The 24,989-nt window shown below is 39.4% G+C and overlaps 2 protein-coding genes across 2 annotated transcripts in view; one reads left to right on the top strand and one right to left on the bottom strand.

Moving 5' to 3' along the window:
- The window catches only part of gna11b (guanine nucleotide binding protein (G protein), alpha 11b (Gq class)), a 43,594-nt gene extending 26,725 nt beyond the window's left edge, over positions 1–16,869 (top strand). Inside the window, exons 2-7 of the mRNA XM_060870268.1 lie at positions 4,406–4,590; positions 6,421–6,575; positions 9,672–9,800; positions 12,830–12,959; positions 15,283–15,436; positions 16,366–16,869. Coding sequence (XP_060726251.1) covers positions 4,406–4,590; positions 6,421–6,575; positions 9,672–9,800; positions 12,830–12,959; positions 15,283–15,436; positions 16,366–16,556 — 944 coding nt within the window. The 3' untranslated portion in view covers positions 16,557–16,869. The remainder of the gene's footprint in view (positions 1–4,405; positions 4,591–6,420; positions 6,576–9,671; positions 9,801–12,829; positions 12,960–15,282; positions 15,437–16,365) is intronic.
- plpp2a (phospholipid phosphatase 2a) overlaps positions 1–24,989 on the bottom strand; it is a 227,450-nt gene that overhangs the window by 101,457 nt on the left and 101,004 nt on the right. The gene's annotated exons all lie outside the window — the stretch shown is intronic.

Genomic DNA, 24,989 nt, shown 5'->3' with positions numbered 1-24,989 from the left:
TATATTTATTTCCACTTTCCTTTTCAACTTTACGAGCACAGCATTCGATACGCACAAATTTCCCATGCACATGACATTTATCCACTAATAAAGCAGTAAAACAATAAACAACAGGTTGTGCAATCGGTAAGGAATAAAAAAATTTTTTATTTTTTTTTCCCCCATGTGCAGTGCATCATATTTTAATCTATCCAGTAGTTACATTTAACACCTCTCTACATCGCTTGAAGGGTAATGAATTAATACCTAACAGTCGGTCATGCGGCAGAGAAATCGCAGTAATCTCATGATTTATCGAGTATTACAAAGTCACTGACACTGCAGACGACTTCTGTAAATGTGATGTAACTAGGGTTGCAAAGGGGCAGAAAGTTTCCGGTAAATTTCCGGAAACTTTCCACGGGAACTTAATCTAGGGAATTTTGGAAATATTCCAATTTGCAAACTTTACAGGAATTTATGGAAATTTACGGGAATTTATGGGAATTTACAGGAATTTATGGGTATTATTTGGAAATATAGGGAAATTTATATGCAAGGAAATACAAATTTTAAAAATGACGTCTTGACGGATTTAATTGTAAGCAGAACTTTAATTGATTTTTTCATTAACACAAAAGCATAATAAACATTATTATGCTTGTAATAAACATAATAAACTTAATTGTAATCAACATTATTTTATGGAGGATTTTATTTTATTTCAGGGTGGAGTGAGTGTGTGGGAGAGGGTCATCAAATTATGTGCATGTGGTAACACTCCTAATTTACTGCTTATTAAGAGTTAGTAAGGTAGATATTAAGTTTAGGTATTGGGTACAATTAAGAATGTAGAATAAGGTCATGCAGAATAAGGCATTAATATGTGCTTAATAAGTACTAATAAATAGCCAATATACTATTAATATTCATGCTAATAAGCAACTAGTTAAATGACCCTAAAATAGTGTTACTGTGCATGTTATGGAAGAATGCAAGTACATGCAGGGGGTTTGGCCTCAATGGCCCTCCAGTAAGCAGTGTGCTGTGTGCAAGTGACCGAGGAATGCAGGGTACAAATTCAACTTAAATTGCATTAAATCTTGTTTTAAACAAAATTATGCTGCAAGATGTTTTTAACTACATTTAAGTTCCTTGTTATAGGCAACTCTGCATTTTATTTTATTTTTTTTTTAAATTCCCAGTTTATTTCCATATATTCCCGTTAATTCCCATGGAAATTTTCCAGCCTTGAAAATTCCCGGAATTTAGCAACCCTAGATGTAACTAATAAATTAATGTCCTTAAAAGAAGAGCACTTTTCTGTTTAATTTAAACAACATGTCAGTGTTAACCCGCTTTATACTTGCTTTAGATTCTGATGTGAAACGATAACATAGAGAACAAGCTCTTTATTATAGAGCCGTCATTTTTATTGGAACACCCAGTACAAGAGTGTGATGTTAGAGAAATCGTACCAATATCAGCTGACCAATCAGCTTCAAGAATATAAATAAACATCTTAATACAAACATAAAATGTATTTATTAAACTGGTGCTGTTTATTTGCTTGTAATTAAAAGATTATTAGTAATTTCTTTTTAATGCTGAAGGGTTGTTGTTTTTGTGTTTTTTATTTTTGCACATCTTTAAAACTATTGGTCCAGCTTCCACCAATCAAAGCACATTTTGGTTGCTAGGTAGATTTTCCCAAGTCTAGCCAATCATCACAGACCGTATGAAAATGTGAATTTCTGTCAGATATGGTTAAGTGTTGAAGTATGTGGAACACTGTTTAGATGTAGAAACAAAATGGATGAAATGTGCACAAACCAAATAAAATATCAGAAACTGTTGATGTAAATAAATAGATTTATGTGCATGCTATTGAACTGAAACTCATGAAGCTAAAAATCATGCTTGTTGCTATCTGCTACAGGTTTTTACCTCAGATGTAGCAGTCTGCAGTTTTATATATAGATTATTTTATTATCATTATTATTATTAAACACGAATACACCTTCATATGCATAGTTTTTGTTGTGTGTTGTGGCACTTTGATGCAAAATCACTGCTACTGGCTGAAAAGACGATTTCATCCATTGTCAAAATACATCTCACTCTAATTGAGTATCGTAATTAGGGTTGCAAAGGGGCGGAAAGTTTCCGGTAAATTTCCAGAAATTTTCTACGGGAACTTAATCTGGGGAAGTTTGGAAATATTCCAAATTGGAAACTTTATGGGAATTTAATGGAAATTATGGGAATTTATGTGAATTTACAGGAATTATTTGGAAATATAGGGAAATTTATATAAACTATATCATATTAAACATTTTGTTTGGTCATAACACACTAATTTACTGCTTATTAAGAGTTTAGTAAGGTAGTTCTTAAGTTTAGGTATTGGGTACAATTAAGCACATGCAGGGGGTTTGGCCTCAATGGCCCTCCAGTAAGCAGTGTGCTGTGTGCAAGTGACCGAAGAACGCAGGGTACAAATTCACACTTAAGGGTACACTTAAATTGCATTAAATCTTATTGTTTTAAACAAAATTATGCGCTTTTTTTTAATAACAAAATTATTTTAACTACATTTAAGTTCCAACTCTGCTTTTTTTTTTTTAAATTGCCAGTTTATTTCCATATATTCCCGTTAATTCCCATGGAAAGTTTCCAGCCTTGAAAATTCCCGGAATTTTGCAACCCTAATCATAATTATGTTAATCCTTATCCCAGGTCTCTGAAGTCTCCGTTTCTCATCACTTTTAGCCTGTAACAAACCTCATTGCTCTGCTCCGTGTGCAGTTATTCAGGAGCTTTGTCTGTAAAGAGGTGCTCAAATTTATCTTAAGGACCTCTACACACTGCCATCAGCTCTTCAGTTAACACTTACACACACACACACACGCACACACTCACTCATTGACAGTGGAACTGGCGTACGCTTGTTGCTTCTTTTCCTTCATGAATATTCCAGTGAGGTTTGATTTAAATATTGACATGAGCTGCTCATTTTTATGTGAGCAAAGAATTGAAGGGAAACATCAACACACAAGTAATTCACGGGTATTCGAGAATACTGTTAATTATACTCAGTGTCGGTATACTCTGATAATCTGTAATGTCAGAATATAAACATGGGAAAAAGAAAAAAATGGCGCAAGGACATTAAATCAACTCCTTCACAGAGGTTTTACACTTTAGGTCATTTGAATAATTCATGACTCGTGTTCAAATCATAGTAGAAAAAGCGAGTCATTTGAGTTAAATAGAGCTTAATTACTAATAACAGCATTTGTGATCATTAGTGCAGGGTTATGTCTCTCTGGGAATGTCAGCATAGTGGTTTTGCAAACTTCTACCAGGAAAATAAAAAAAAAAAAAAACCCACATCGACTTCTGTCACTCTTAAAGAGGTACAGAATCGGGGTCAGGTTGACTCATTCAAAGCCCGGGTCAAGCTGCTTCGAGCATTTAAACGCTTCCTTTGCCGTTTCTCAAAATAACCTGTCCAAAGAGGAAGAGACGAGTTAATGAATCATTGGGGCATGGAGCTTACTTTCAGAGTGTCAGTTTTGTGCTTATGTGAGAATGTGCCAGATGATTGCCTTCATTTCAGAGCATTATTTATTTATTTATTTATTTATTTATTTTGGGGGGTGGGGGGGTCTTTTTTATTTCTCTGTCTTTGTTGATTTTAAAAACTTTGGTTCATTTTTAGCCATTGCTTATTGTAACGACGATATCAAACACACACCCCGTTATTCAGAGAAGCTTACAATGTTTCTATATCACCTGGTTTTCCTTAGCTTTGGGCTGGACGTTCCCTCTGAAGTCACCACGACACTAGTTCACGCAAAGACGACCTCCTCAGTTCACGCGTGTCGAACATGAGTACCGCTGTCTGAGAAAGTAAATACATGTGTGTCTGCACTGGTACGTGTTTAAAAAAGAATCCTGTGCTTGTCATTTTTAACCAATTCAAGTTGTTTTCCAGAGGAAAAAAAAACAACCAAATAAAACTTGCAAACATGCAGAATCCAGCGTATTTGGTGGCGTTTACAATCACCAAACAGACATCCTGTGCCTCTTCGACTAATTCATTGATCTCTAGCTCATCTAATATTAATAAGTACAGTTAACTGAATATCTGCATATGATCTGTTCGATTACTGCAGAAAATATTGTGGTGAAAGTTGTTCTGCCTCCTGACTAGAGTGAGTTTTTCTTTCATCGATGAATGGATGTGACGTGTTTGAATGACCCTATTGACTTTCTCCAGCGTGTGTGTCTTTTGCAAGCGCAAGAACAATGTGAAATGGATGATGTGTGATATCGAATGAAGCGGTAGTAGAACACGATAAGCATCACATGGTCTCACCTTTTTAACCCTGACCTTTGTCCTCTCGCGCTTTGATGTCAGGTACGGGAGAAAGCGGCAAGAGCACGTTCATCAAACAGATGCGCATCATTCATGGCACCGGCTACACGGAGGAAGACAAGCGCGGCTTCACCAAGCTGGTCTACCAGAACATCTACACGTCTATGCAGTCCATGATCCGTGCCACGGAGACACTCAAAATCCCCTACAAGTACGATCAGAACAAGGTGAGGAAGAGCCGAGTACGCCGTGATCGATGTTGTTGACGCTAGTCATTTTGGAAAATGTCATTTCTGGTGTGTTTACTAATCCAATGCTAATTTGTAAGTTCGACGTTGTGAAGTGGGACGTTGCTTGTGTAGATACAACGGCCTTCAGTGCGAAAAACAAATTCAGCAAATCTCAACTGTCAGGTTTTTTTTTTTTTTTACTGCCACATTGATGAGGCATACAAATGGTGATGAACATCAGACCCAAAGCTCCAGAATGCACTGCAGCTGTGAGTTGCGGGACAAACTCAAGCCAGCTCGTTATCCCTCCAGTGGTGGTTAGCATCAAAGTCAAATGTCTTGAAGCTGAGCAGATTATACAGATGAGGAGGTGAGAGAACTGGACAGATTAAAACACTAAAGTGCTGCCGCATCTCTCTCTTTAGCTAGAGATGAACAATGTAGTACAGATTTGACTCTGACTCTGATTTTGTGTTTTACTACAAAATAAATCTTGATTAATGAAGATTACATTTCACCTCACTGTTGTTGAAGTTAAGTCTCTTTATTGATGAGCCTTGTTCACTTCTTATATTTTTTTCTCTGTCATCTGAGGGAAATCCTCCATCCTGATGTTTCCTCTGCAGCTTTACTGAACATTGGAGTATTTTAATATGAAGTAAAAGACTCCCTGCTCGGTGGTTCAGTAAGGATGTGGTTTCGCTTTCTGTTTTATTTTATTTTTTTTTTGGTGGGGGGACATTTTTGGCTACACTTTCTATTCCTCTTGGCTTCGCTGGCGCTCCATAGAGCCGACAAGTAAAAAAAAGCAAAGCCTGCGATTCCGATTATCCCTCTTGTGCATGCATTACGAGCGCAAGCGAGACTCTTCAGCGCCAACTGCGAGACAATTTTTTTTCCCCTGTAACAAAATGCCTCCACCCCAGTGTTATATAAGTTGTGAATAGTGTTAAAAAAAACAAATCTGGGTAATAATAAACCAGAGCTGATATTACCCATGAGCAATATGGCAAAAGTTCATATAAATGCACTTTAAAAGTGTTTACAAGAAGAAACTAAACTAGAATTTGTGCAATATTCATCTGGTTTTATTTATATAAAATCAAACAATTTATTTATCTGACTCAGCAAATTCCCAAAAACTTCACAGTTCAAACTCCAAGAACTTGGAGCTAAGGTGATTTTTACACTGCTTTCGGAAACCAGGCCAAGTCATTTTAAAGACAACCTGAAATCAAAGCACAACAAACACACACTGATGATGCTCACAGGGGAGCACAAACTTTTGCCATTGGTCAGGTTCAAATAAATACGGCCTCGCTTCCGTGGCGAAAGCTTTTGTCTCGTCAGCTAGAGCGATTGTTTTAACAGGCTCTGTGGTGACCTCAGCGTAGCACCTCCATTTAACTCCATGTTTCTCCTACATACCCAAATGCCATTTCTTTTGCCAATATGTCACACTGTGTAAGAAAAATGTTAAGATTTTGAATTCTCGTCGTTTTTAATTAACAAATAGCAAGTGCAAGCCCAATTTTAATAATGCCTGAGACCTTTCTACCAGGGAACATGCATAAATTTTTCTTTTTAAATGAATTTCATCCTAACTTTTGGAGACGTCATCGAGATGCCGCCCAACAGCTTTAGAAACAATGAATAAAGTTCTCTCACTCTAAGGACGTCTATGTAGGTTATGAGGATTATGGATTTGTTAGACTCTGTAAAATTCAAGCTGTTCTTTTACCTGCTTTGGTCATGTCTGTAAAATCACCACTGGTCCTTTTTCCTGCTGTGTTCATTTCCTGTTTTGGGATCGTTATTTATCTGCAGGCCAATGCCATGCTGGTGAAGGAGGTGGACATCGAGAAGGTCTCCTCGTTTGAACAGCCCTACATTAACGCCATTAAGATGCTGTGGTCGGATCCAGGCATCCAGGAGGCTTACGACCGGCGCAGAGAGTACCAGCTCTCTGATTCTACTAAATAGTGAGTTTCCATGCACTGTTCAGACATGTGAGCGACACGTGCTCCAGCATTAAAGCTATACTGGGTCGTCTGTAATAATTGAATGTGTGTGTGTATGAATTAGAAAGACTGAAGACTAATAGAAGTGTACTGCTGGTTCTTGAGAAGGTTTTGAGCTCCATTCAAACTTTTGTAAAGTTTCTGTGAAAAGCCTTTGTTCATTATTAATACGCTCAAACCAACAAGACTCTGGGGCACTGCGTCTGAATGTAGCTTTGCTTTAGCAACATTAAATGTAAACAGGTTCAACGATTTCACGAGCTTGCACCAACTGTGATGCTCAGCTCCCTGGGTCATAAACCTTCAACTTCACCACTCATGAAACTGTTCAGTACAGACAGCAGAGAATTCCAGTGCAACGCAAAACAGCGCCCCCTGCTGGAGTACTAGTGTGTTACATTCCCCATGACGATCAATTCAAAAGACGAGATTCTAGCTGTTGGGCGATCATAGACTGTAGGTGTACATCTTAAAATGACAAACTCCACAATCTTAAACTCTGCAGTCTGATTGGCTGTGCACACTCTCTTGTATATGCACGTGATATGGCATTGAAACAAAAAAAATTCCCCAGAGCAAGTTATAGCTTTGTGTTCGTCACTCATTGAAAAAACTTCACACAATTTCGTCATTAAAAGTTATAAGTTTATGAGCAGTCGTTTGTAAATGAGCTGCGTTCAAAGGTCATCAGTTGTTCAGCTGCTGTTATAGGGCGTTCTAAAAAGTAAATTTAATTACGTAAAGGCAGGAAAAGTGTATATCCTTTCCAGCTTTATGTTCGCGTCACTCCGACTGATGGTCTCAGTGCAGACAGACAAGATCAGCCTGTCTTCTGTTCTTTATGATCATTTTTCTTCAACTGATAATGAAGCATGAGCGTTTATCACTTACACACTCTTTTTATGTGTGTGTGTGTGTATACATATATACATACAGTGCCCTCCACAATTATTGGCACCCCTGTTTAAGATGTGGTCGTGGACTTCTAAAAATAACATAGAACCCAATTAAACAACATAGAATCCAAATGCAAAAAAAGAGAAAAATCCAACCTTTCATTTAAGTACATTACTTTGGTGGTAAAAAAAAAAATCACACAGCTAGAAAAAAAAAAAACTTGAAATCATGTGTCCCACAATTATTGGCACCCCTGACATTAATACTTTGTACAGCCCCCTTTTGCTAACAAGACAGCACTTAATCTCCTCCTATAACATTTCACAAGATTGGAGAACACAGAGAGAGGGATCTTTGACCATTCTTCTTTGCACAATCTTTCTAGATCATCCAGTGTCCTGGGTCCTCTCTTATGCACTCTCCTCTTTAGCTCGCCCCACAGGTTTTCGATTGGGTTGAGGTTTGAGGACTGAGATGGCCATGGGAGGACCTTGAGTTTGTGACTGTTGAACCATTTTTGTGTAGATTTTGCCACATGTTTTGGATCATTATCCTGCTGAAAGACCCAATGACGACCCATCTTCAGCTTTCTGGCAGAGGCCATCAGGTTTTTATTTAAAATGTCCTGGTAGTTCAAAGCGTTCATAATGCCATGCACCCTAACAAGGTTCCCAGGGCCTTTGGAAGAGAAACAGGCCCACAGCATCACAGATCCTTCACCATACTTCACGGTGGGCATGAGGTGCTTTTCGGCATACTCATCTTTTGTTTTACGCCAGACCCACTTAGAGTGTTTGTTGCCAAAAAGCTCAATCTGACCAAAGCACACGATCCCAGTTGAAGTCCCAGTACTGCTTAGCAAACTCCAGACGTTTACGTTTGTGAGTGTTAGTGAGAAAAGGCTTTTTCCTTGCATGTCTCCCAAACAGCTTGTTGGCATGTAGAGAGCGTCTGATGGTTGTTATGGAGACTTTGTGACCCCAAGATGCCACTCTTTGATGCAATTCTGTGACAGTGAGCTTAGGAATTTTTTTTACTTCTCTTACCATCCTCCTCACTGTGCATTGTGGCAAGATAAACTTGGGACCTCTTCCAGCCTTGTTTGTCACTGTTCCAGTTGTTTTAAACTTCTTAATGATTCCTCTGACTGTAGATACGGGCAAGTTAAGGCGAGTGGCTTTATTCTCTTGTACCCATTGCCTGACTTATGAAGGTCGACACACATCTGCCTTACTTGAATGGTTTGTTCTCTTGTCTTTGCCATGTTGACAAATGGGTAAGAGAATTAGGCCTCTGTGTCACGTCATATTTATACCCCAGGGAAACAGGAAGTCATGAATTACTAATTAAAAGTTCCTAGATACCCTGACCAACTTTAGCAACTACAGAAAAATATATTTAAAAAAAAAAATAATAAAATTTTTCAGAGGAATTGTTAGGGGTGCCAATAATTGTGGGACACATGATTTCATTCATTCATTCATCTTCTACCGCTTATCCAAACTACCTCGGGTCACGGGGAGCCTGTGCCTATCTCAGGCGTCACTGGGCACCAAGGCAGGATACACCCTGGACGGAGCGCCAACCCATCGCAGGGCACACACACACTCTCATTCACTCACACAATACGGACAATTTTCCAGAGATGCCAATCAACCTACCATGCATGTATTTGGACCGGGGGAGGAAACCGGAGTACCCGGAGGAAACCCCCGAGGCACGGGGAGAACATGCAAACTCCACACACACAAGGTGGAGGCGGGAATCGAACCCCGACCCTGGAGGTGTGAGGCGAACGTGCTAACCACTAAGCCACCGTGCCCCCCGCTTACAGGAAAGTCAATTTTTTTTTATTTATTATTTTTTACACACACACACACACACAACAGTTGTATTTCCTTTTTTATTAGTAATATTAATAATATTAATAAGTCTCATTGCCTCGACTCATTTTAATCCATTCCATTCCATCATTTCACCACTGTTTGTGAAGTATTGTGTAAGGATGCCAAAATGATATCATCGTAGCTCACAGCTCTACCTCAGGTCCTGTGGACTGTGGATGAGTGTGTCATTCTCTCAGTACTTGACTCCTCAACTTCTGATTGTTTTGTTCTCAACCTTCACGATATTTCTTTTTCTCTCCTTTCCTGTCCACAGCTATCTGACCGATCTGGACCGTATTGCTGAGCCATCATATCTGCCCACCCAGCAGGACGTGCTCAGGGTCCGAATCCCAACCACGGGCATCATCGAGTACCCTTTTGACTTGCAAAGCATTATTTTCAGGTAGAAGTCTTTATTTATATATATATATATATATAGTATGTATGTATTTATACATTTTATTTATTCCAAAACGCTCTCGGCTTCATGGGTGTCTGTGTGATTTAGTGACCTAAAAAGATCAAACCGAACTTCAACATCAGTCAACAGCTCTCCCTGCTGCAGATCTATTGATTTTTTGTATTTTTTTATTATTTTTTTTTAGCTGCAAAAACCTGCAAACCTTTTTCTCTTGTCTAGTGAGACAAATATGGCTCCCTGGGATGCTCTCGCTCTCTCTCTCTCTCTCTCTCTCTCTCCTCCCTCTCTTTTCTCTCTCTCTTTTCTCTCTCTCTTTCTCTTTTTGTATTTTTGTTTTATTTTTTAAATCAGATAGATGCTATATTTCTGTTTGGAGGTCAGCATGCAAAGAGAATCGTTGTTACACACTCTAAATGTAAAAAGTGTAATCTCTGTAGTGAGAAGGAATGAGAACGGTCCAATTCGGGTTTTTTTTAAACTTTCAGTGGTCTTGTAGGTCATCCGTTCGTAAAACCGACTCCTCTTCCTCCTTCTCGCTTTTGCTATCCGTGTCCGTTCAGAACTTTAGCAGCTCGTCCTACATTACGGAGTGTGTGTGTGTGTGTGTGTGTGTGTGTGTGTGTGTGTGTGTTTGGAAGTAGGTCAGCGAGCCCCTGGCTGAAGGAAATGAGGACGGCCGATGTGAAGGAGCTTTATTTTTAGGCAGGCGCTCCTAGAGGGCCTCATTTATCAAAGGTCCCTCTGTGGGCCGCTGGCTCAGGGCTGGAGCATTGGAGCTGCGCGGGTGGCGCTGTTCGCCCTAAAACCTGCCGTAAAGCTCTCTGCGCTCATCCGTCTGTTTCACCTCTCTCTCTCTCTCTCTCTTTCTGTCTCTCTCTCTCTCTCTCTCTGTCTCTCTCTCTCTGTCTCTGTCTCTATGTACACATAGGTTAGATGAGCACTTTTTGGATCTCCTGTGATTTGAGAATCTCAATAAATATGGATTAAATCAATCTGATGTAACAGTTTCTGTAGGTTAGGTGACACTCGAGAACACACACACGAGAACACACGAACACTTTTCACGTTAGAGGGTCATTTCTAATTCTATTCATTAGGGGAGGTATGAATCACCTTCTTTCTGACAATGAGACATCTCACTACGTGTAGGATACGATATGATCCAGACGAAAAGTTTAACTGATTTTATTACTTTTCAGTTCACACCTGATAGGACACAATCGTCTGGGTTAAAGGAAAAGTCTTCAGGACATAAGTGTGGCAGTTTATCTGGGGGTTTTCTGCAGCATAACAAGCTGAGGGTTTTGTTTTTATTTTGGTCTCTTAAACGTCAAGAGAAGGAAGACTAGAGTTCTAGACGGAACTGACAAACATGGCAGTCTCTCTTTATCTCACTCTCTCTTTCCATCTTTCTCTCTCTCCATCTCTCTCTGCTGCCCTCTTTTTGTCTCGCTCTGTTTCACTCTGTCAATTGTTTCTCCAGCTCTCTCCATCTCTCTATCTCCCTGTGTCACTCTCTATTTCTCTGTCTTTTTCTCTCTTATCTCTGTCTCTCTGCCACTTTCTCACTCTTTTTATCTCTCTTTGTCTTTGTTTCCATCTCTCTCTCTCACGCGCGCTCTCTCGCTCTCTTTTTGTATCTGTCTTTCTTTCTCCATCTCCATCTCCTCCATCTCTCTCTCTCTCTCTCTCTCTCTCTCTCTCTCTCTCTCTCTCTCTCTCTCTCTCTCTCTCTCTCTCTCTCTGTGATGTATGTGCATTAAAATAACCCAAGTGAATGGAGCAAGTAACGGTGCTTTAAAAACCCTCCTCTGACCTGCACAATCCCAGGTGTGTCGATCTGTTCAGGACGAAAAAAGGATCCACCACAGAGTCGGTCAACTACAACAGCAGTAATCTGGTCTGTAATTTTGTCAGGGCAGTAGAGAGAAAAACGCTAAAATGTCTGATCCGGATGAAAAGAAAATGATGGAATTATCTCAGATTCACCTGTAATCTCTAACGGCGGAGACAGGAAGCTATACGATTACGCCAAGAGGAAGTTGAAACAAAGGTCCCAGAGTAACCCTGTCTGAACAGAGGTGTACGTTCTGCACTGGCTAACAGAACAGACAGCATGCTAATGTGAAGAGGAAGTTCAAATCAAGTTCATATTCTCACTTCCTTTCGCTTCACCACAACCACTACGGTCTTCCTTCTTATTCTCCAATTTCAAAGTGCATCCATTCAATTGTTAGTGTTTCACTGCTAGAAATGTCATCAGTGTCACTTCTAATTAGTTTGCTGAATAATTCTCTGGTTTGTTCCTCGTGTTATTTCAATCAATCATGTACAGACGGTGCATCCACAAATGTACAGTGTCGTGTTGAAGAAATCATTTTCAGATGTGATCTGACAGAAACACACACACACACACCCCATATATCATTGTATATCTTATATCTCATGGTGTTTTAATTTTTAGCTATTTTCTTTTTTAAATCTCTCCTTAATATAGTTTGTTTATTATTATTATTATTATTATTATTATTATTATGTCTTGATATGACATTTTAATTTCAGTTCAGTTCAACAAGCTTTATTGGCATGACTACATCCATGTACAGTGTTGCCAAATCTCTTATTAATAACCATATTATTACTAATGTCCTATTACACTGATGTTATTGTGCAATACTTTCTACTTTTATATAATTTTATTTATTTATTTGTATTATTGTTTTATATTAAATGTTTCTCTTCTTTTAAGTTTTTTTATACCTGCATTTGAACTGCTCTGAGCTGCTGTGATACAGTAAATTTCAACACTGGGATCTTATCTTTCACATCGAGTGTCCATAGAAACATGGGCTCATAGGAACAGAGACACGCCATCTTATTTCTTCTGTCAGATTTTGTCACCTGTAGCTAGCAGTAACGTGTACAGCTCCACATGTTCAGCTCAAGGCGGTAATTTAAAGCAGGTTACACAGCCTTGTTTTTATTTATTTTTTTGTCTTACCTGCTCTCAGAATGGTGGATGTTGGTGGGCAGAGGTCAGAGCGCAGGAAGTGGATCCACTGCTTCGAGAACGTCACGTCCATCATGTTCCTGGTGGCGCTGAGCGAGTACGACCAGGTGTTGGTGGAGTCCGACAACGAGGTGAGATGCACGTAGCTTTTTATCAGCCTTCATAACTCATAAGAGTTAATGCGGATTTGAAGAATCTCGTGTTTAATGCTGAATGCAGATGTGGCAAAACGCCTGTCGTGTTCAAAAATAAAGAGCAAACGAGAAGCTAATACAATAATGTCAACGCTGGCAGCTGAATAATAAGTGACTTAACTCTTTACAACACTGGTAGCAGTGGTTAGTTTCAGCAACTGCTTAAACCTTTCATCAAAGAAAGAGAATAAAAGAGAAAAATACTGTCTTTCTTTCTGTATTCCTTAAAGTTCTGACTTAACCTTTCTATATTTCTTTCTTTTCCTTCCTTCCCCCTCTGTTCCTTCTTTCTTTATTTCTCTGTTCCTTCCTTCCTTCCTTCCCTCTTTTTATTTCCTCCCTCTCTGTTCCTTCCTCCCTCCTTCCCTCTCTGTTTCTTCCTCCCTCTCTGTTCCTTCCTTCCTTCTTTCCTCCCTCTCTGTTCCTTCCTCCCTCCCTCCCTCTCTGTTCCTCCCTCCCTCTCTCCCTCTCTCCCTCCCTCCCTCCCTCCCTCTCTCCGTCTCTCCCTCCCTCCCTCTCTCCCTTTCTGTTCCTTCCTCCCTCCCTCCCTCCCTTTCTTTTCCTCCCTCCCTCCCTCTCTGTTTCTTCCTCCCTCTCTGTTCCTTTCTTCCTCCCTCCCTCTCTGTTCCTTTCTTCCTCCCTCCCTCTCTGTTCCTTTCTTCCTCCCTCCCTCTCTGTTCCTTCCTTCCTTCCTTCCTTCTTTCCTCCCTCTCTGTTCCTTCCTTCCTTCTTTCCTCCCTCTCTGTTCCTTCCTTCCTTCCTCCCACCCTCTCTGTTCCTTCCTTCCTCCCTTCCTCCCTCCCTCACTCCCTCACTCCCTCCCTTTCTGTTCCTTCCTTCCTTCTTCCCTCCCTCCCTCTCTGTTCCTTTCTTCTTCCCTCCCTCCCTCTCTGTTCCTTTCTTCCTCCCTCCCTCCCTCTCTGTTCCTTCCTCCCTCCCTCCCTCCCTCTCTGTTCCTTCCTTCCTCCCTCCCTCCCTCCCTCTCTCCGTCTCTCCCTCCCTCCCTCTCTCCCTCTCTGTTCCTTTCTTCCTCCCTCCCTCTCTGTTCCTTTCTTCCTCCCTCCCTCTCTGTTCCTTCCTTCCTTCCTTATTTCCTCCCTCTCTGTTCCTTCCTTCCTTCCTTCTTTCCTCCCTCTCTGTTCCTTCCTTCCTTCCTTCTTTCCTCCCTCTCTGTTCCTTCCTCCCCCCCTCCCTCCCTCCCTCCCTCTCTGTTCCTTCCTTCCTTCCTTCTTCCCTCCCTCCCTCTCTGTTCCTTTCTTCCTCCCTCCCTCCCTCCCTCTCTGTTCCTACCTCCCTCCCTCCCTCTCTGTTCCTTCCTTCCTTCCTCCCTCCCTCTCTGTTCCTTCCTTCCTCCCTCCCTCCCTCCCTCTCTGTTCCTTCCTTCCGTCCCTCCCTCCCTCCCTCCCTCTCTGTTCCTTTCTTCCTCCCTCCCTCTCTGTTCCTTTCTTCCTCCCTCCATCCCTCCCTCTCTGTTCCTTCCTTCCTTCCTTCTTCCCTCCCTCCCTTCCTCTCTGTTCCTTTCTTCCTCCCTCCCTCCCTCTCTGTTCCTTTCTTCCTCCCTCCCTCTCTGTTCCTCCCTCCCTCCCTCCCTCTCTGTTCCTTTCTTCCTCCCCCTCCCTCTCTGTTCCTCCCTCCCTCCCTCCCTCTCTGTTCCTCCCTCCCTCCCTCCCTCTCTGTTCCTTTCTTCCTCCCCCTCCCTCTCTGTTTCTTCCTTCCATCCATCCCTCCCTCCCTCCATTCATTCATCCCTTCCTCCTTCCCTCCCTCAGGAATTACAAACAAAGCCTCAGCTTGTTGAATGCATGTCTTTATGTGTGTAAACCTCCTGAAGCCTGAAAAGTGTGCAATTCAGTATCAGACTAAACACTGACACTTCTAGAGCTCTCTTCTTCTTCTTCTTCTTCTTCTTCTTCTTCTTCTTCTTCTTCTTCTGCCTCTTCTTCTTCTGCCACTCTCACGCTCGGCTCCTGAAGATTAAGACCCCAACATCCATGATGTCAGAACCTGTTGTATAAAGCACTGTGAAACTCAAATTCTATTCCGTTATATTCCTAGAGGCATGATTCAGTGCCATACATAACAATGAGTAATCACTTCTATGCACAGAGCAGCATGTTGGCACAGGAAGTGCTTTCTGAATGTTAGGAAGCATTGATTGTGTTTACTTTTTAAGAGAAGAAAAGTTTCTTTGTTAGGGGTTTAATCACTGATCATTGACTATAAAGATATCAGTACTAATGAGCCATCCTTTTCTTCTCAGAATCGTATGGAGGAGAGTAAAGCGCTTTTCAGGACGATAATCACATATCCGTGGTTTCAGAACTCCTCAGTCATCCTCTTCCTCAATAAGAAGGACCTCCTGGAGGAGAAGATCTCCTACTCCCACCTGGTCGACTACTTCCCAGAGTTTGATGGTACAATATGATTGGAAATGTTATAAGATGTGCACCGAAAACCAGCACAGTTTCTACTCTATAAATTCTTAGTTGATAAAAAAAACGTAGCATGCAAAGTAATAATAGTGTATTAATGCAAGACTTCATTTTATTCAAATATTTAGTGTGATTATGCAGCGGTCTAAAATATATACATGTATACAGATATACAGCTTTTTTTCTTCTTAGTGACAACCCTGACACCTGTTAGATCCTCAGGAGCTCCTGGTTGCACAATTTTACTCGACTACAGTATAAACCGTTCTAGAAAGTACATTATTTACATTTATATTATTTCCTGTCCAGTGTCACTCAATTGAGAAGTCTGGTTCCTCTCGGGGAGCTTTTCCTCACCACCTTCGCCTCAGGCTTGATCATGTAGGATAGGTGTTGGATATAAATAGTAACTTCATTTTAAACTTGTACATTTTAATTCTGTTTCTATGCTTCTGTAAAGCTGCTTTGAGTGAATTGAATTGAATTGAATTGAAATCGTGTCCCAACCTTTTGACCGTTTACTGAGATTATCCTTTGTGCAATAATCAATACAATAGATGGATGCGTTCCAAAGCTTTGGTTTTTAATACGGAGACTTTACCGCCCGTTCTGCTTAACGACCATCGAATAGGGGTGAAGTTGTATCACAGATATGAAAAGTTCATATTTCAGGGAGAATTTGTTTTAATCTGCAACCCTCACACCAATATAAATGGGTCTATTGAAGATTGAATACAGAATAATTAAGTGATCACTTTATTAATAACTATTCTTCTCTTGTCTTTTAACACTTACTGTATAACAGCTGGTAACTGAAGGTTGTGTAAGTCGCGTGATTAAAGAATAAAGCGCGATCGGATCCTGAGCAGCGCTTCCTTTAACGTTCGCATGTCGCCGTGTTTCTCGTGCAGGGCCTCAGCGGGACGCACAAGCGGCACGGGAGTTCATCCTGAAGATGTTTGTGGATCTGAACCCCGACAGCGACAAGATCATCTACTCGCACTTCACCTGCGCCACGGACACGGAGAACATCCGCTTCGTCTTCGCCGCCGTAAAGGACACCATCCTGCAGCTTAACCTCAAAGAGTACAACCTGGTGTAGGCTGCCATCTCCGGGGACTACTCTCACACTGCAGCACAGAACAGACACACACACAACACAACACAACACACTCGATTACCCACGGTCCACTCGGTTTTCCAGCCTCCTGTTTTTTGTTTTTGTTTGAGGGTGTTCCAGACCTTACCTGCTTTTATATCTTCTGTCTGTTTTGCCAAAGCCTGTCCACGTTCTCTCGTCGGCAGCTCGTGTTCAAGCGCTCCCTCCCTCTAAGCCTCTCTCTATCTCTTCCTCCTTCGTTTCCATTGGACTGTTGGGATTTTGTGTCAGATTTGATGACGCGGGCTTATAGACGCAGAATTCTCGTTTTCATTCTTGTTGTGTATGTATATATATATATATATATATATATATATATATATATATATATATATATATATATATATATATATATATAATGTTTGAAAACGCCAGAATCGATTAGACGATATCGCATTTATCGACTACGTCGTTAGAGGAAACTGGAATCGACATCTCTAGCTTTTTCTTCTGCTTCTTCAGTCACATCTCCTGCCTGGATGGATGGATGGATGGATGGAGGGATCTCCAATTATATATAATTTTTTTTTTTTAACATCCTGCTAAAGGAGGGGAAAATTTTCAAAAAGAAAATCTCACCTTATTTAAACAAAGACACAAGGACAAGCGCTGTGGTGCCTGAAGTGCAGAACGGCTCTATTGCCTGTTTTCAGAGGAGTCAAGAATCCAAAGGGTTTTTATTTATTTTTTATTTTTATTATTTTATTTTATTTTTTTGGTAGGTTCCACAGGTGGTGTGAGGCGAGTCTTCACCTCACATCTATGAATGTAATCTTTGTGAGCATTGTAATTGTGGGGAAGGGGGGTGAGGAAGGATGTAACGCCACAACGAAGAGGAGAGCCGGACGCAAATCAGTGTAACGTCGCTCAGATGATCATTTAAAAAAAAGTTTTAATGATAGGTTACTATAGTTACAGCTGTCATCGTATGACCGCACCTCAATCTTCTCAAAGATGGGTAAGAAACTGAATTTTTTTTTTTTTTTTTTTTAAGGATTATCTGGATTTATCCGTGTGTTGTACAAATATTAACTTCGTAGGTATCATTTTGCCAATTTTTCACACAGTTTAATCACAACTCCATCACTTCCTTCCTGTGTCCATTTTTTTTTATTATTGAAACTGCTTGCACCTTTCCTTATACACGTTTTTGCTTTTTTTTTTTTTTTTTTTTCCCAAAAAAACAATCAGTTTCTGGTAACATACTCTGCATGACTAAATAAAAAAAACCAGATACTTCATCAGTGCACTCATAATACTCCAGATATCACCACCAAGCAGTGGCCTGACGCACATGTTCTTTTATTTGTTTAGGTTTTTGTTTTGTTTTGTTTTGTTTTGTTTTTTTCAAGACATCTTGTGAAATAAGAATTTGTGGACAGGTATATTAATTTAGCTTTGTTCAGGGTCAGGAGCTAGTGTTAAGTGAAGGGAGTGCAGTAAGTCGCAAGATAATTGATTGTGTATATTTATATTTGTAAATACGTATACACTTTATTGCTTATGTAAAAAAAAAACGTCTGTGGTACAGTATATTTGGCAAAAAAGGAAAAAAAAAAATGACTTCGTTATTGTGTACGGTTTTGGTTGGTTTCTTATGAATTACAATATTATTGATACTGTGATATTTTTTTTTTTTCCCTTTCTTACTCTTCACTACAATTATTCCGAAGACATACACATAGCTGTACACGGAAGCAGTTATGAGCAATAGTGTGAGAAATCGCTCGGGTTTGGAAGAAGAAAAAAAAGTACAGCCCCCTCTTATGTTCTGAATGTTCTTACTTTCAGTATCTAAAGATACGAAACGTTTTTTCAAGAAGGGGAACGAATTAAAGATCACGTAAAAAGTACATAAAAGAATTGTTTATTTATCTAATTTATGGACCAGTTTTGAAGTCGGTGGGGTCTTTTTCTGCTGTACAAAACTATTAACTCTGTATTAGCTCTTATCGCAGTTTAGTTACTTTTTCTGGCAACCGATTTGGCAACATGATTTTTGACAGTATGCAGATTTTCTTCCATTTTTTGAAGTAAAGTAAAGTTCAAATTTATGTGATACTTAAGTGAAGTGCTTCAAGCAATTAGGAAAGGAACGTTATTTTATGATCGATATACCATCTCTGTACAATTTCTGTTCCCTTGCAGCGTGTTCTCTATTGTACAAATGATGAGCTGGTAGAAGGACAAAAAAAAAAGCTGTTGCAGTTTTCTACAGGTTTCCTTTCATATTTTATCATCAAGGGCTAGAAAAAGAAAAACACATAATATTTTCATACAGGAAGTTGAAGAGATGATGGGAGAAAAAGTCTCGTTCATGCACAAGGAGCAGTTAAAAAATGGTTTTTCTGGTGGTTCAAACGTACGTCCCATCAGTTTTCCCTCTATTTAAAACTAATTTGAACTTGATGTGAAAAGTAATTAAAGCTCAGAACCTCGTCAGGCATATGCACAAACTTTACTACTACAACAACAGACAAGTTTATTTAGAATAAGAATAAGAATAATGATCTTTAGGGGGGGCACCATGGCTTAGTGGTTAGCACGTTCACCTCACACCTCCAGGGTTGGGGGTTCGATTCCCGCCTCCGCCTTGTGTGTGTGTGGAGTTTGCATGTTCTCCCCGTGCCTCAGGGGTTTCCTCCGGGTACTCCGGTTTCCTCCCCCGGTCCAAAGACATGCTTGGTAGGTTGATTGGCGTCTCTGGAAAATTGTCCGTAGTGTGTGATTGCGTGAGTGAATGAGAGTGTGTGTGTGCCCTGCGATGGGTTGGCACTCCGTCCAGGGTGTATCCTGCCTTGATGCCCGATGACGCCTGAGATAGGCACAGGCTCCCCGTGACCCGAGGTAGTTCGGATAAGCGGTAGAAGATGAATGAATGAATGAATGAATAATGATCTTTAGGTTTAGCAGAGTGTGACATTTAGGACTATTTTAAACCTATACGATAAAAATGAGTGTTAGTAAAGGAGGACAGAGAAGAATGTTCCAGAGAAGAGTCCAAAACTACAACATAAGCGTATAGAAAGTCAACACTTTACACAAAGGACATTTAATATAAATGATGCTGTGTCTTGTCTTGTGCATTAACAATGCCAGGGTTTCTCAGAGTTTCTGAATTGACTTTCATGCTCAAGGGAATCCCTAGTGATAAATGAATCTAGATTGAAGCATGGACAGAATCTTCATGAAGCCCCAAATTTCACAATTGTCCTGCTGTACAGATTAGCTGTAGCTTTTTCCACATTTTTGCCCACTTGCTTTAGCATCACTCAGTAAGTTAAAAACGCTTCTGCTTTTTTCATGAAAATGCCACCTTTATACTTTTGTTCACTATGATTTGCTTGGAGGTGTCGTCCAAAACGTCCCTGTTTATTAGGCATGAATATAAATTTCAAATTTACCGTTTATATATTCATGTAAAAAGCTTGAAGACAACGTTCAATGTCTAAAGTGCTGTACAAATAAAACTGAATTGAATTAATCCACAGTGATGTTTGTCATGAACAGTGTCTGCAGTGGTGGCTTGAGTGGTTAAGGGTCTGAGTTGTTGATCATAGGATCAGGGTTCAAGCCCCAGCACCGCCAAGCTGCCACTGTTGGGCTCTTGAGCAAGACCCTTAACCCTCTCTGCTCCATGGGCGCTGTATCATGTCTGACCCTGTGCTCTGACGCCATCCTCCAAATAGTTGGGATATGCGAAGAAAGAATTTCACTGTGCTGTAATGTGTATGTGGCAAAAATAAAGGCGGCTGCTTCTTCTCAAGTCGACTTTAATACATTCAAATGAATTTAATCTAGAAAAGCCAGAAGGCCAGTAAGCGAAACACGGCCTGTCAGTAGGTCTGACATGTGTACCATCTGAGAGTTTTATAAAAACCAAGCAGTCATTTCTGAGGACGTGAACAAGTAGTGCTGCGCCATTTTGCGCTCTTGTTCATAAAGTCTGTATTTCTGCATTAAGGAAAACGCCTAAGCTATTTTTGCGCTTGCTTTTCCACACACAAACCTTCAGTAAATCAGAGCCTCAGTGTAAGTCTAGAGTGTCAGTGAGGATTATCTGGAGGTGGTGAGATCTCCACTGAATGAGGAAGAGCTGAAAATCTCAGTGTAGGTCATTCAAATATTGAAAACTAAAACATACTCCAGTTTTACACAACAGTATTTTTGCAAACACTAAACACCCAAAAATGTACGAATTAATAATCCGCATCGCTCGTGACCCTCGTCTTAGTATAACTGGTGTATATCTGTGATTGGTTTTCATTTGTGGATTAAGATTTAATAATTAACGAACGTCAATTCCTGAATCGCAATATCGCAACACGGAAGTCTCCCGATGACGATGCTATGAATGTGTGTTTGTTTTAGGTGGTTATTGTAATGGATGCTAGTCCTATGGAGACTCTGAAGACATGTAATGGTCTGATTATTTTATATGCACTTTCTTTTTTTATTGTTTTTCTCACGCCACAAAGATGAGTAAAGCTTCCAAAGCCCTTTTTGGAAGAGAAAGTTTTTACTACGTAGACCTCTGGAATTATTGGACCAGACTCTGTTTGTGATCATCATAAAAACTGTCAATGGAAAAGTATTTCCTTATTTTTTTTCTTTTCATTTCTTTTCTTTTCTTTTTTTTTTAAAATAACAGTTCATCTGCACAGCGTTTTTATGTCTACCTCGATGAGAATTTGACATATTTTTGGGCATTTTCAGTGTCACAACGCAAGAAGCACAAACACAGCACAGTGTATTGTGAAGCAGATTACTGATTACAAATATTTCTGGTCAGTTTTTTTTTTTTTTTTTTTTATCCCCTGTTTTATGATCCCCAACTATCATAATGCAGTATTGGCTAAGATCATGCAGTAGTTACACTTATTTAGCATTGCTGTATCATCAGAGTGCCTGTGATGAGTTTTTTAACATGAATCACAGCTTATACCCAGGTATACAAAGAGAGAAACATTAGCACAAGTGTTGTCGGTAGAGAAAGTGGTACAGTGTGTGTGTGTGTGTGTGTGAGAGAGAGAGAGATTCATCCAAGTAATTCTCCATCCAGAGGAACAAGTCGGTGATGTTTTGTAGCGACACTGTAACTGCAGGCTAGTACTTTTAAAATTCATGTTCTGGAAGACACTTCAATTTTTCATGCTCTTTCTAGATGCCATTGAAGTAATTTTCCCATCTCTCTGTAAAGATGATGGAGAACGGCATGTGAAATATCCCTTTCCCTCCTTTTTGTTTCCCCATGCTACCGGATGTAAATGTTGAATTATATCACGTGCCAATTCCCTCCATGGACACTGAATTTATGTAAAGTGCAAACTGTCGTTCAAAACCATCGAGGACCGAACTCTGAGACACAACGTTCCCCTTTTTAAACCCCAACTCAAAATATGGTATAAAGAGAGAAAAAAAACAATGAATTTATTCTATATTTAAGAGAAACTGCTGTTTTTTTTTTTGTTTGTTTGTTTTTTGTTTTTTAATAAACTGTAATTTTTAAAATGCATGTGCTCTGTGTTGGGGTTGGAATTTATGGGCTAGGAAAATATTACTATTAAAGCCCTCAAGGCGAGGGATCATATTGTACATTAATTTACAACATTCTCGCCATTTTATTATTTTTTTTTTTTTTTTGTCTTTATTTGTATTGATTCATTACAACCACTGTTGCCTGAACCTCATTCAAACATGGAAAAGATTTTCATAACCGCCTTCTAAAAAAAATCTATTAAAAAAAAATAAAAAATAAAGTATCTGTTTTAAATTGAAATAAATTTGTTCCTATACCTCGCTGCCTTTCTGGAATGTTTTCTTTGACTTCGTAGCATAGCCCTGCCGTTTCGGAGACCTGTGTGATTTTCCTTCTCTGACGCATCTGTTTTAAAGCATGAACATTTGAGCTTTGAAAATTTTACCTGTTGGCTTTAAGACAAAGCTCGACAATGTGGGAAATCTCTTATCGCCATGAGAAAATCATCCACGGTGAAGCATGGTGGTGGTGGTAGCATCATGTGGTTGGGTTGCTGCTTTTCTTCAAGAGGGATTAGGAAACTGGTCAAGGTTGAGGTCAATATGGAAGGAGCCAAACATTATGTAATCCTAAAAAGACCTGTTCATCTCCACAATAGAATTTAAACTTAAAGGTTTGAGTAGACAGCAACCTTGACACATACTAGCAAAGCTACAATGGACACAAGTGGTTCAAAACCAAATAATGAGAATCTGTGTGCAGTTACTCTTCACCTTCCGTGTCCTTTAGTGCTTGAGCAACTTTGCCAACTAGAATATTGCCAAAAATATCAGGATCCTGATCTAGACATATCTCAGAAGACCTGTAGCTGGAACTGCAGACAAATGTGCCTCTATTTAAATATTCATATCATTTAGTATATCAGTGAAACTAATACCTACACGATATAGCCTCACATACTGTGTCTTGGACCATATTTTTTATGACACCTCTTTTTTATGATTGAACAACCAATCAAGGTCTTCAACAGAATGTGTCATACCTAGTAACAGTTTTAGCCCCGAATCCTCTCTGAGATAAAAGTTGTTGTATTTTCTTCGCTCTGAGAAAAAACACCTGTGAAAGCAGCCTTAGGTGACTGCAACACCGATCTATATGGTCTTTGAGCACAACAACCTCCTCATCAATACAACATTTGTCAGACTGTATATTTATAATCACACCCTCCGGTGTCACTCACATGAGGATGAGGTTTGAGTCTGGTTCCTCTCAAGGTTTCTTCCTTCACCATTCAAGGGAGATTTTCCTCACCACAGTCACCTCAGACTTGCTCATTGGGGATAATTACAAACACATTTAAATATATCTAATAATAATCTAGAATTTTTTATTAGATTATTCTTTATAATAACCTTTTGTTTTATGTTTATGTTCTGTAAAGCTGCTTTGAGACTATGTCCATTGTAAAAGGCGCTATACAAATAAATTTAAATCGAATTGAATTATATCTGTTTACATTTTAAACTCATGAGCAGGGTTAGAGTTTACTTGACTCCAGAGTTATTATAGAAAACGTGTCTAGAAAAGTCTAGAAGAACTCGCTAGAACAGCAGATGCAGCCCAGAATTTGCTAACTTAAAGCTTATGTATGAAGTTATTTATAAGCTATAAATATAATCATGTAAGAATAAAAAAAAATGTAAAAACGTTTTAAAAAATAGATCCTTTGTCTTATTTTTTAAGAAAAAGTTCAACTTCAAGCATAGTTTTCCCTCTACCAGAGCTAGCATACATTTTGAAAGCTTATATCAACTGTCGAGCCAAGAATTAATTAAGTTATTTATTTTATCTTATTTTATTTTATTTTATTTTTTACTTTAGATTTTTTTGGCTGAAAATCTGTCTCAACAGACGCAGTGGAAAATTCCAGAAAATAAATTTTGAAGCAAAGTCACTGTTCCTTTTCAGGTCCACATCCCCATACCAGCAGGATGAGTCTCAATGTGGGTCACGTTCATATAAATATTCTGGAAATTTCTGAATGAATGAATGCATGCGTTGTAAAGCACAGAATGTTGATCACGGTGTGTTCATTTAGTGGCATTTTAGGTATATTTTGTTGATTTTATTATAGACATCGGTTTAAAAATCACATCATTTATACTCATTTTGAAATAATTGTTCTTGTCCAATTCAATTCAGTTTATTTGTATAGTGCTTTTAACAATTTCCCATTGCCTCAAACCAGCTTTACAGAAGTATGGAAACAGAATAGAGAGAAAAAAGTAATAAATATAGAAGAAGAAGAAGAAGAAGAAGAAGAAGAAGAAGAAGAAGAAGAAGAAGGAAATAAGGATATAAATAAATAAATAAATGAATATATACAATTAAAGTTTAAAATTAATTTAAAAAAATTAACTTTAAAATTTATGATACTATATACAGTATCTATCCCTATCCCTAACGAGCAAGCCGGAGGCGAAGGCGGCAAGGAAAAACTCCCTGAGAAGACATGACATTGATTTCCCTGTCTTTTGTCCTGCACTGTCTTGTCTGTCTTGTTGTCTTTTGTCCTGCACTGTTTGCACCAGGTTGCACAGATGCACTTTATGTGGCTAAGACTTACTTACTAAGTCCTTATACAGTAGCTCTGTCTTTGTTTTATGTAGCACCACGATCCGGTAGAAACTTCACTGTGTACTGCAACAGCTATATATGGTTGAAAGGACAATAAAAGCTTCTTGACTTGACTTGATGAGGAAGAAACCTTGAGAGTAACCAGACTCAGAAGGGAACCCATCCTCGTTTGGGTGACACTCTACAGTAAATTATTTCAGTAGATCATTTAACAATCAGTTTAGTATTTATCTCTACAGAAAACAAATAAATAAATAAAT

The sequence above is a fragment of the Tachysurus vachellii genome, chromosome 1 (genome assembly GCF_030014155.1).
Source record: "Tachysurus vachellii isolate PV-2020 chromosome 1, HZAU_Pvac_v1, whole genome shotgun sequence".
Classification (NCBI taxonomy): Eukaryota; Metazoa; Chordata; class Actinopteri; order Siluriformes; family Bagridae; genus Tachysurus; species Tachysurus vachellii.
This window is presented reverse-complemented; position numbering and strand designations above follow the sequence as displayed.